Source organism: Aulostomus chinensis, chromosome 12 (genome assembly GCF_037954235.1).
Source record: "Aulostomus chinensis isolate RoL2024-O1b breed Wild chromosome 12, RoL_Achi_v1.0, whole genome shotgun sequence".
Taxonomy (NCBI): Eukaryota; Metazoa; Chordata; class Actinopteri; order Syngnathiformes; family Aulostomidae; genus Aulostomus; species Aulostomus chinensis.
In genome coordinates this window covers 19,482,937-19,496,370 of record NC_141331.1, presented here as the reverse complement: position 1 = coordinate 19,496,370, position 13,434 = coordinate 19,482,937, and the positions used below count along the sequence as shown (strand labels likewise).

General features: G+C 41.1%; 1 protein-coding gene across 7 annotated transcripts in view; it reads right to left on the bottom strand.

Annotated features, from left to right (window-relative positions):
- The window catches only part of dgkg (diacylglycerol kinase, gamma), a 105,401-nt gene that overhangs the window by 46,268 nt on the left and 45,699 nt on the right, over nt 1–13,434 (bottom strand). For all 7 annotated transcript variants that reach the window (XM_086220746.1, XM_086220745.1, XM_086220748.1 and 4 more), the window contains one exon: nt 11,253–11,413. In XM_086220746.1, the coding sequence (XP_086076872.1) occupies nt 11,253–11,413 (161 nt within the window). The remainder of the gene's footprint in view (nt 1–11,252; nt 11,414–13,434) is intronic.

Sequence of the window (13,434 nt, the reverse complement as noted above, 5' to 3'; positions counted from 1 at the left end):
ATCATGTTTCTACACATCCCATGATAACAACAGTTTCATTTTGATGTAATTCACAGGTTTGTTACATCAGGCTTACTTCTTACAACCACGAGGGAAGGCTACGATTGATGCGTCAAACGTGAAATCTGGAGATCATCTGACCATGTGGACTCCAGTTACAACAGTTTTTCGATGGCCATATATCAAAATTGGCCGCCTCACCATTGATCAAAACCTCACAGTCATCCCAGTTAACTTGAGATGGAGTAAGTAAAGACACACATGCAAACAATACGATGAAACTTGTTTTGCTTCCTTAGCTCATTTGGCACCTCTTCACCAAGTTTGGTGAAAATCTGCCCCACAGTTTTTGCAAAATGCTGCTGGGAGACCAACCAAAAAGTGAATGTTCCTCAAGTGTTGGTGTTGCTGTTGGGAAGCAGGTCATTGAGGTTTATTTCTGCAACACAAACAACCTTCTTCTTATGTTTTGGAGAAACCTACAAACTGACCATAACACCAAAGGGCCACATTCACACCACAACCTAAAGCGGAATGATCGCATGAAACTGAGGATACGGTGATGAGGCAAAGATCTGATCAGGGCTCTGGAAGGCCTTTCTCCTCTCACATGTGTTTAACTCCTGACCTCTGGGTCAATGGTGAGTGTAGCCTATGACCTGACTTAGCAACAGATATAAAACGCCAGCGGGCAACTGGGCTGTCACGTTACCATTCCACATCTTAAAACTTGAAATCTGAAATGTTCCGTTTTCATTGATCAGACAAGAGCCTCAGATTAAAAAATGTCATCATATCCCTAAACTGCACACAGGCTGCATCATATATAAGTGTAATTTAAATTTAAAGCCATGACGTAAATGTGTGGGCAGTTTTACATGGAAATATGTCTCCATTGAATGCTGCCCTATTAACATAAAGACCATGAATATCCTGTAATGTGTGTAGGCATATAGCTCATGCGCACAAACCAGAGCAGTGTTCCGGACACTTTAGCTTTGAGTGGATGTGATCAATTAAAGATTGGACAGCAGGTTGAGCTTGAGCAGAGCTGCTTCTGCTCCACTCAGGCCAAAGGAAGGATCTGTCTCACAGAGATAAACAGCCACAGTAGAGAGGACATAATACACGGAGGCAGAGATCGTATCGACCACACGTCATACAAAGTGATATAGTTAACATAGATGTTTCTATGTGCGGCTCGTGACAAGGAGCTGGGAGAGAGCGCTAGGACACGGTGGATGTTAAGGATCAACGTTAACGTCATATAACGATGTTAATGCATAAAAACAGAGTTAAGGACCCCTCCTTTTACTCTCTCATTGTATAATAACAGCATCTGGTTCTACTTTAAGTGCTTAACTGAGTCACGACGCAGGACACAACCTGATTTACTTCAACTGGTTGATGCATAAAGGCAGAAAAAGACATTGTCAAGTCAATAAGCGATGGTTGTGAAACCGGCTAAAACCAACGATAAGAGCCCTTCTCTGGGTTTCATTTCCCATACAATATTCTCATCACATGAAAAGACATAAAATATCACAAGAAAATAATCATTTTAATCGCACTCATTTTCAACAGCGATAATCCCACCTAGAGGGGGATAAAGATATATCTTATTATTATATTTATTTTTATAGATATATTTAAAACTATTCTTGAATAAAATAAGACTGATACTTAGTCCATTCTGTTTCGTCTCATCTTGCAGGAAAAAATAAGAAAGAAATGGTAACTACGCATTTGTACTTTTGGAGTTATTGTACAAATGAAGGGCAGTTCAAGCTTTTTATTGAAAAGAGGATCAATTGGTTTCAAGCAAAAATTGCATCATTTGATACAACATACATTTACATCTGCAGCAGCACGGCAACTGTGTTCTTGCTTCACAACCAGTGATTTGGTTTGCATTAACTGGTTTTTAGTGAGCACAGTAGGCAGTGTAAGGTAACCGGAAGATGGTGATATGGCCAATGTTACACGTGGCTGTGGGAAACAGAGTACAAGAAGAGCTGCTGTCAGCAATAAGAGGAGAGGAATTACCTTCAGTTGAACAAATTATGATAATATTTCTTGTCTATCACGGTCAATCATGTAATATTAGCTACATCAGGACTCATTTGAATCAGAGGTTTCCTTTACCCATTTCCCTCTTTTTCAAATAGTATTTAAAAAAGCACATCGAACACGTATAGAAACCCTCATTTTTGTGGCAGGGATTGTACAAGGACATGGTAGAGCATGAGGGCATGGGAGGGAGAGCATGAAGACATGGGAAGGAGAGCACAGGAATGGCCGGGAGAGCATGAAGACATGACACAAGGAAAAAAATGACACCATATTAAACTTCTTGAATATTTCACCAGCTATGAACCCAGGAAAATGTCTTGAAAGGAAACATATTTCTATCGATGCTCCTCAGCAATAGTTCAGTCTTCCTGCTGACAGACAAACCAACCAACCTCACTGACGTTTAACACTAAAGGTCAGAGAAATGTAAAACACGAAAAGATAAAATCACATATTGCAACATCTGTAAACATCATGCAGCATGTGAATATGACCAGCCTGGCTAATCTCTAGGTATTAAACTGCCACAGAGATGTGAGAGGTCAATAGACAAGCCAGTGCCTCTGACAGGCTGAGCTGTGACGATGACCTGGCGCCTTGCCTGCCTGTGCGGTGTGTTTCTCCTCTGCAGGGAGAACGGAAGGTTGTGACAACACAGGTGGACAGGTACAATTACATGACACAGTTGTCACCATCCAAACCATACACTGATGCTACAGGCCTGCTGCAAAACACCCCCTCATCCACACGCTGCTGATGCGCTGCGATCTCATAGTATCAGCAAATATCAGCTCTCAAAATGGAAGTTCAGCTTTAACTGGCCAAGAATTTGAAACTGAAACCTTGTGAGCAAGGAGGCGAGGATACACAGGACTGACTTTGCCTTCAGAGCTCAAACTAAAATGTTTTATGTGTTATTCTGATTCTCATTGGCAAGGTGACATAAATAATAATAAAAGGATGTATAAATAGAAAAACAGGGTAGAATTCAGCAAGAGAAAGTTGTTCATCTGCCTGAGGAGCTGTCATCACGTGCAGGGGGATTTGTTATCACCGATTTCGGTACATTGCATTGTGACCAGCACAGTGTGGCATGACACAAAGTGGCTGCAAAGCTTTCCAAAACATGACAGCCTGCTTCATGTCATCTGCTCTCATTCCTCTGCTGCAGGAAATTTCTGACCAGCCCCACTTTTGTTCATTCTGCCCCCCCTGAGAAATCTGGCAGTAACAATATGTGACATTTGCCGTTGCCTGTGTGATGAAGGTTGTTTTGATCTTGCCGTTTGAAGTGATGCACATGGTGTGTGGGGGGAGTAAGAGGAGGTGCCACTGGATGGGTGCAAAGAATAATGGGGGGTGGGGTGGCAATAATAAAAAAACAACAACAAAAACATTGGCCTGAAAATGTCACCTCAGTGGGGCCCACAGCACCGGTCTGAGATGAAGCGTGAGCCTCAAAACTCATCCATGATACCGTTAAAGTTGGGTATACAAACAGATCGAACCTTTATCCTATAAAACACCTCTCGTAGTGAACAATGCAGCACGATGCTTTAAATATGCGTAATATTTAACATGCTCACCATACCTTTCATAAATAGTGAACAGTCACAAATGTGTTTTCATCACTTTGCTGTTATTAGCAGCTTACAGAGGCCCCCTGGAGTAAAAAATAAAAGAGCAGTGCAAAGTTGTACTCTGGATTAATAAATTAGAACATAAGGCTCATAAACTGTATTCATAATCCATACACGTTTGTGAAATACATGCATTAATTTGCAGTTAGTAAGAGGTAAAATCTTTGGATTCGGTGGAAGCGGTCAGAGAAATAGTACGTTTAAATGTGGACATGAATGGGGATTCTGTTCATGCTGTTTGCGAATCCCTGGCCACAGTTTAGGAAACTGGCAGTATAGATTACAGTGTATTTATGAGCACAGTTTATAAATCCATTTGTTATGAATAATGAATCCAAAATGAGAGTACTGATTTGTGCTTTTACTTTCCTCGGTGGAGGCTACATGAACTTCATAGAGTCAACCTGTATTTGTTCATGCTGTCCACATGCATGTCTACTATTCAATATACAGATTTAAATGAGAATTTACTCTTTGGAAGTGAGAAAAAAAGCACTTTATTTTTTAAGAATTCGTGGCTGTGAGTGAAGTTGTGCCACAGGTGGAGCCTTGAGGGTTTTAAAGGTATCCCTGCTGCTAGAGAATTCTTTGATCGCATTCCTGACAATTGCTTGACACAAATTCACTTACATAGAGAAATGGGCTCATCAAGATGTTAGACTTCATTGATACATGTGATAAAGGCATTTTGCTGGGAAACTGTGACTTTAAATGACCTTGTTTGCAGGGTATCCTGTATAGGTGTGTGTACATGTGTCTGTGCGGCCACGTGTGTGACTATGAGTGCTCATAAGCACAGCTCTTTCTGTTTTTAAGACCTGCCAGGTGTCACTCAGCACGGTCATTCATTACTCTTCATTATTCATAACCTGGCCTGAACCTGGCAGCTGCTGACTTCCTGTCACTGATACTTCCCCTGACCTTCAGTGTGTGCCAGCGAAATTCCATCTCCTTACCTCTCGCTTTCGCTCTCTTTCAGACACACACATATTTGAAAGTAATGCCAAGGAGAAGAGGTAACTGTGATACTCTTCTAGCTGTGTAAATTTCAGATCCTCTCAATTCATATGACGCTCTGGCGGCACAAAAGCAAACACTCGCCAACCAAAGCAAGGCTCTGACTTTAGCTTCTCACAACAGTGCTGGAACAAGTACCGCTGGCACCGTCTGCACAAGAGCGATGTTGACCTCAGCTTGAATTTATCTCAGATGTCTCAGCGGAACTTCACACCTGCATCTACCATGGGCTGTATAGAAGAAGCAGGTGCGCCAACTGTGATGTCACACATTGGATTTTATGCCTCAAGTTTGGCGTTTTGAGTGTCGTGGCTTTTATAAGCGGGGGTGATCTTATTGGGACAAGATTGCGTAGCTGGAAGGGAGACAGACATCAGCTTGGTGACTTGTAAATAAAAATGTGGACACACAGCAGAGTATTTCCCTCCAGCCTGAACACTGGAAAATGTACTGGCCTTGGGGGGTTGGTGAGATGTTGTGGGGGAGGAAAAATCCTGACGAATACATTCGTGTGGTTCAAGAATTCCTCTGTTGTTGATGGTTACCACCTGTACGTGAAAGGTGTAAGGGGTTGGTGATTGATGGTATTTATTGCACCCGCTATTGTGAGCGTCGGGGTAAAAAGAGACAGATGAGCACAGTGTTTTAACCCAAATTTGAAAATATTTCATTGACAAGGAAAAAGTGTGACCCATCCATGGTGTACCCCACCTCTCGCCCAATGCCAGGTGGGATAGGCCCACCCCCCCCCCCCGACCCTTAACGGATAAGCAGTACAGAAAATGCATGGATGGATGAAAGGGAAAAGTAGTCAGTAGTTGTCATACTGCTGGCACGTTTGACAAACTGTAAAAACTAGGTGCTCCCATTGCAAACAATCAAAAATACATACTCAGGCCTTGGGAAAGAAGGCTTTGGTGTCCACATGGCTACCAAAGCCTGTATTGTGGTACAAATTGGGATCCTGCAATTAACATTGTAATCAGTTTGCAGCACTCACACATAGACATATGTGTTCTGGGCACCCAGCCAGAGACACTCATGCAAAGAGGCAACCCACTGAGGGGTCAGCTTCCTCCATGCAACATGAAGCTGCATCTTTAATGGCTGCTGACATGGTGTGATTTCCTTCCCTTAAATTCCTCGCCAGATTTTTTCCAGGCTGTAGGTCAAGTACAGGAACTATTGCTGACCTGCATATTAATAGGCTCATTTCATTTGCTGTTCTCATGTATGACTGCTGTTTTTTTCATTCCTCACAATTGATATTTCAAGAGACATTTTCAAATTAAATATTATTCTAGTTAGATTCTTCCACCTTGAATACACAACACATATCTAACAACTGATGGAGTTATAAAATATACATTACATGGACAATCTTCTCTGCTTCGTATCCTGGAGCATGGCAAGCCTATTTCTTAATACAAATTTAAAAAGCAGGTAGCTCCTGCCAATAGTATTATAGTTACACTTGATAAATCCCCCTTATTTACGCATGTATGTGACTTTTTTAACCTAAGGCAGACATAAAAATCCCAGAATCAATATTTATAGAGGATACACTCTGGTAGACCCCCTGATCTGCTGCTCAGAGCACCTTTGGCTCAGCCAACCCTTATCCTCAGCACCATTTCACAATTAAGTTGTCGACAGAAGACAGTGGAAGCTTTCAGATTCAGCCTTGTCAGCCTCCCGTCTTCCTAGCAACCAAACCCTGAATAGCAAGGTTTTTGTAATGGGATGGCAGGAAACACACACCCTGTATGGTTACTAAAGCAGATTTGAGGGCCATTAATGGCTACATCATTTATGTGAGTCAGAGATTGGTTTGCTCAGGTGTTGTGCACACTCAGATACAGCCATCTGTCTCTACGGCTCCTGGAGGCCAAGCAATCTGTCACATGGTTTAAAGGCTGTGCCAAACTGGAGTGGTTGGAGAACCTCAGAATCACTGGTAGTGATACAGCCAGCTTTTATATTTGGCTGGTTTTAGCCTTATTAGCTTTCCTGTCCGACAAATTTTAGGATAAAAAGGACAAATGCAAGTTAAGTAAGTATCAACTGGTCCGGAGCGAATAAACTAGGCTGCATAGTAGTAATTTCATCAGAAGATGGCAGTAGAAGCATTGTTCCACAAGACTGTAACACGGAATAAAACAAAAAGACTAGCAGCCCTGCCATTCAGAGACAAAGTTTTGAATATCTGGGAAATAGAAGCAGCTGATTGGATTTGCAACTTCAGCGCTTTTTGGGATGTTTCTGTCAATCTTTTCTGATGCACAAATTCAAAATGTGCACCAAAATATGCCGATGACACCTTGACTATTATCAACTAATTACATACAAGTATCAAAACTTTAAATATGTTGCACCTTCACTGCCCTGACTGATGATGTGAATCTTTCAATATGAATCCCCCCATCCTCCTCCCCTCCTGCTGCTGCATGAAAATAATCTTATAAAGCTCAAAACATAACAGAACATGAAGTAAAAATAAATTGATGAATAGAAAATATTTAGTCTTATTTATTCTACTGCCGTCTGCTTCTGTAGTTGTCAGTAAGCCTTTCAATACCTTCTAATCAGTGTTTCCTTTGTCCTTCCATAAAATACATCCATAAGTTTTCAACTGTTCAGCTTTAAAGCAAGAACTGTGTGTTCACTTCTCTTTGATAGCCCAGCAATTCTCTGCTTAAGTCTAACAACAATGTTTTCCTAACCTTAAGAATTTTTTATGCCAAAACATACCCAGACTAAGTTGTTGACACATCTTAAAGGAGGGGTAGGCTCCCAGATTTCTATGTACTTTTTGTTATAATCCTTGATTTCGTCATGATGTCTCAATGGCAATCAATAAACCATGCTGTTTAAAAAAGGAAGCATCAAAATCCCTAATACATAAGGGATGCAGGGCCAAATTTACCTCCACCCAATCAAAAATGGCTACCAGTTAGATTTGTTGTCATGTTTAGCTGTCTATCAACAGCCAAAACCAGCCTGCACCTGATTGGGCAGCTTAGCTGTCCATCAAAAGGCTGAGACCTATACACCTATAGATTACCTATAGACTATAGCGGGCATCAACACCTTGTTGGATCGGTGTGGGTGAGCAGCATCAAGGAAGACAAGCATGGATCCAGAAGAAAACACTTCAAAAAGAAAAAGGTCTCTTGTAAAACTAGCAATAGATAAGAGGGAGTATCATAAAAGGCTCGGTGCAACGCGAGGGATTCTTGGGGATTCATTTGCTCGCTGGAGAGTCTAAAAGAATCAAAAGGTTTAACTACAGACGCACAAGTAGCAGCTTTTCTTTTAGACAGGTAAGAAACCAATTTGCCGAATTTGCTAGCTAGCTATCAAGGCTATATATTAGTGGTAATTTATTGTCAATGTGGGTTGTGAGCTAGAACAAATCGCTATGTAATGGTCGCTGATCTATTTAGTGACGTAGTTTACCGGGGAGGGCGAGTGGGAGTGAGGAGGGAGGGTTCATGATCAGAGTGTGCTTCAAAATGATTTAGACAGATTTATCCCATATTGTTTGTATATAGTGTGTTTTTGTTGAACTAAAAAAAGAAAATGAAAGAATTTGTAAAAAAGAAAGAAAAAAAGCCCAAAACAGGTGGCACCTTTCCCTCCTTTAAAACATTATTTTGCAACAGTGAATGTCACTTCAAGAGCTGTTGTCATTTACTAACAATGAAATTAAATTTTCAAAAACTACAAAATGGGTGGCACGGTGGTGCAGTGGTTAGCGCTGTCACCTCACAGCAAGAAGGTTCCGGGTTCAAGTCCCAGCTCCAGCATGGGATCTTTCTGTGTGAGTCTCCATGTTCTCCCTGTTCCTGCGTGGGTTCTCTCTGGTACTCCAGCTTCCTCCCACAGTCCAAAGACATCAAGAGGGGACGAGGCTGATTGATACTCTAAATTGACCATAGGTGTGACTGTGAGTGTGAATGGTTGTCTGTCTATATGTGTTGGCCCTGTAATGGACTGGTGACCTGTCCAGGGTGAACCACACCTCTCACCCAAAGGTTGCTGCTGGGATAGGCTCCAGCTCCCCGCGACCCTTAATAAAAATAAGCGGAAGACAATGGATGGATGGATGTGTGATGATTGCATTTTATTTTGATGAGCTGAAGAAATGTGCTTTGAAAAGGTTGTGGTTACTTAACGTCTTTTGGTGAGATCAAGATGACCAATTAATTTGTTACACAGCCTCATAAATAAAGTTCCTTTTTTGGTGTTGATGTTTTAGGGGACTCAAAGACTTACAGGTAGGTAAAGTGGGTATATTACAGTAATGCACTTATGACAAACAGGCGTCACAAAATAAGATTAGTAGTGGAGTTGCAAATAATGGAATAAGATACCCCCAATTGTCATTACCTCAAATGATAAAAGTATAGAAATCGACGGAATTATCAACCTTACACTTCAGAATTTTCTGTGTGATCCTGATGATTCAAAAATGCATGTCAGTGTAAAAAATCAAACATAATTGAACCTAGAAAACATGTCAAATACAATTGTTTCCACCAGCCTGACACAAAAGCCAGGGACAAACAATTGGATTGGGGTTATGTTGGTGTGTTATGTGTGCACACTGGCACAAATGCAGAGCTCAGCGGGAGGGTAGTTGTGTAACCTCGCCGTGGTGCATCCTCTTCCTGCCAAAACTCACCAGCTAGATTCTACCTGTGCACATGATCAAACGCTTCACACTTGGTTTTATTTATAATCACCTGCACTGCATATTTGATGAGTAATACTTGAAGTGTTATTTTTACAACTTAGAATTGCCAAAAGGATTAAGAAATTAATAATTAATATGAAAAAAAACACCAGATGGCTCCTAGTAGCTGTTCTGGTGATGACTCAGCTCAAGGTTTGGCTTAAACCTATTGATGGCTTCACTAAAATGTGCTCCATGCTCCTAATGACACTGTAGGTATGGTGGTGTTGATTGTTTTAACTGAGGCCTCACTCCAAACAACAATAAAACAACTTTTTTAACATTTACAGACCCCTCCATGGCTGCCATAGCATCATGAAGAAAACCATACCCTTCACTGTTAAGACAAACACATCCTCTGTTTGACATCAGTCCGGATAAATCAGCACCATAGAGATTTCAAGATGGCCCTGTTTGTCAACTCCACATAAACGTCCCTGAGTCTTTATAGTGGTATCTCCATAGGGACACGATTTGATAAGAGGGTTGCTAAGCAACTGCAACCTGGCTACATATTTTTTTTCCTCCAATTAAAAGAAGAAAACTGTCCTACATAACATATCATTTCTTCAATCATGCTGCTACTGTAACATCTATGTCTCAGTGAAACAATCTGAGCACATGACGTTTGTGTCTTATTGTAAATATATCCTTTCTTAGACATAATACAAAAAGAGGATGAGTATCTTATTAAAGTGCTGCTATCAGCAAGTAAAAAAAACAATCACAAGACTGTGGTATAAAATGGAACCACCTACCGAGGAGCAGTGGGTGTGCATTGTGGAAGAACTATTTGTAATGGAGAAAATTACACATGAACTGAGATTACAAGAGACAAAATCTGAGGATAAATGGGAAAAATGGACAGATTATAGAACAAAAGAAGAGGACACCACCATTACCACTGGACAATAAGAACATTGATATAAAGATGAGAACTAACTATGTATATGTATGAATGATGTGCCCTGACACTGTAATTGTTGATTTGTTTGTTGAAAGATTAATAAAAAATTCAATAAAAATTAAGTTAAAAAATATATATATATATCCTTTCTTGATGGGTTTTCACCAACAGTGATCACACTAGGTTAAATTAAAGTACTGCTAAAATACTAAACTAAAGGAAATAATCAAGGAAATTCAAATGCTCCCATAGCCAGACAAAAAGGTAAATACCCTTCTCTGTTCTGTGCTGCTTTAAAGAGCTGACACCACCTTGCTGCTAGTTAGCTTAGCATAAGTAATGATAGCAGATGGCAAGCCTTAGCATACTTATGTCAAAAGTCATCAGATACACTCTTTATGCACTTTGTCTTTGTTAATATAAGTAGGGTTGTGCTTAACATTTGATATCAAACATTAGAATCAGACAATGTTAGCATCAGACACATTCAGAACTACAGGCTTGAAAAAACTGATGGTGCAACACCTGAAAAAACGAAACAAAACATTAGTTGATAATTACAGGAGAATCTGTTGCTAAAAATCATGGCTGACTTTGTTAGTGAGGATGAGGATGATTAATTCTGGATGACTTTTAACGAAGGTATGCTAACACTTCCCTCTCAGTACCATCCACTGTGCTAAGCTAAATAGCATTCAGCTAGCTTGTGTGGGTGTCAGCTCCCCACTGCACACGCAAGGGATCTCTGTGTCCTTGTCTAGTTGTGGAAAGGATCGTAAATAAGCAGTTTTTCCCCGAAAAAGCTGTTTTGAGTTTAAGCTGTCAATCATATGTAATGTTGTACTTCATTATTATTCATTTATTATAATATTCTTACCACTCCAATAGAGAAGTAGTTATTGACAATACTGTAGGGGACAGGGTCTCCCTTCTCCTCCTTGTCATCAGGGACAATGTCTATGTTCCAGCGGTCGAGCACCACCTCGATGCTGTGCTCAATATCCCGAAGGAACTTCAGCAAGCTTCCTCCCTCGTAACCTGCCAAGGAGAACCACAGAGAACCAAGAGAAGACGTTCAGATTTCTGCCTGGATGTTAAGATTATGATGCTTGGAAAACACTGGACTTTGGTCACGGCTTACAGTCAACCAAATATGGTGGCCAGCTGGGTTGGTTCAGCCAGTATAGAGCATGTTTCAAATGGGGAACAGCTGTCTAAAAGCTGTTAAAGGTAAATATTAGTGCTTAAATAATTTGTTTCTGGAAGCTTCTCAGTTGGCTATTACAATACAAAAAGACAAATACATGCCTGTGTGTGTGTGCATGTGTGTGTTTAGCAAATGAAAGCTGCTGAGTGAAAAGTTGCAGCTCTTATGTGTCAAATTAAAAACTGTTAATATGCGGAGCACTTGTGCTGTGAATCCTTTGCCAGCCATTGATTTGCTGCAGTTTTCCGGGCCAGTAATTACAGCGGCTGCTCATGACTGCTTGATTGTTGCTGCTCGGAGGAGCACAAGAGCACTTTTCCAGGGTAACAAATGGAATTTTGTTAATAAGCTGCCAATATCAGAGGGCTTTAGGATATTTGTTAGGTATTTATCTTTCCAACAAATAAAAATTGATGTAAGAACTGGAGTCTCTGCAGTCATTTTGTTTGATGAAAATGTACCTTTAAAGGATTACAACCAAGATTTCAGTTAAAGTGATGAAAGGGAGGCTGGTAATGCTTTCCTTATCGCTGAAGCGTTTGATTTCAAAGATTCTGGCAGCAGTGGGGTAACTCTCCTTTTTCTTTTTCAAAGTACAAATTATGATGATTAAAGTTACCACATTTACCCTTCAAGTGCCTCAACTAAAAACATTCTGGTGGTTGATAATTGGAATGCTGGTTAGTGTTGATGGACTATCCATGGACCATCCCACAAATTCAGTATGTACAGTACATTAGTCCATGGACACGCTTCACCAATTGGGTCAAGGCCTCTTTGGGAACAATGGGCACTTAAGCCAGTGTCTTTCAGGTGGTTACAGACTGTCTGGGAACTGATTCATGTGTTGTGGTGCCAAAACTTTAGAAGTGACCCCTAAGGCAGCTTCATGGTGAATAATGAACATTTACAGTTGCAGAGATTTTCAAAATAAACACGAAGATCAGGCTATTCCCATCAGTCGCCCCCACCCCAAGCAGGTGCCCTGACTGACTGCATTATGTGCTAGAGCAGCAACCAGGACAGGTAGACTCATCTGGCTTCCCACCTGCAGGCATGTCTGCATAAATGCCCAACCTCGCTGGAACTAATATGGACACCAAAATGTTGACATCAAACCAGAAAAGAGGCAATGAATGCAACTGCAGGGACAGAGTAGAAGCTCTAATAGATACTGGCAGTACCCACACCTATGTGAACAGACAGGATGTCCCAAGTAGGTTTTGCAACCCTACCGGTCTGCTGGACACATAGTGACGAGAAACCTTACCCCACTGCTGACCTCTATATTGAAGTGCAAGGGCAGCCCCATCTGTTAAGCATCAGGGTTGCTGACAGTTTGTCTCTCCCTGTAGGTTTTGGTTGATGATTTGCTAAACACAGTACAAAGCTGCTATGTTGCTGTGACAAGGGCCTGAACTAAATATGCATTCCCAACTCCCACTGCCTTGCCCCTTTATGATGCAAAGCTAAAGACAGTTTTGAAGTGCGTAGTCAAAGAAGGCAGAAATGTAAACACAGCAATAAATCCACAAGTTTAGGCAGCTTCACATGGGCCCTTGGGATTGCACATACCCACAAACATAATTCTGATGCAGCAAATGACCCAAACTTGTCAGCTTATTTCTTGAGAGCCGGAGAGAGGGAGTCTGAGGTTGAGTCTGATAACAGACAGGGGAGGACTTCCTGCAAAATGGCATCCCTTGCCATCAGCATGGCCTGGACATGTTGTCCTTAAGTAATCTGAGATACAATATTTACTTTAGGTAACAAAGAATTTTTCCCCTCTTTCACTTCTTCGTTTGTGATGTCTGTTGGTTTGTTAAGTTACTGCGTTGTCACAGCCAGAGTT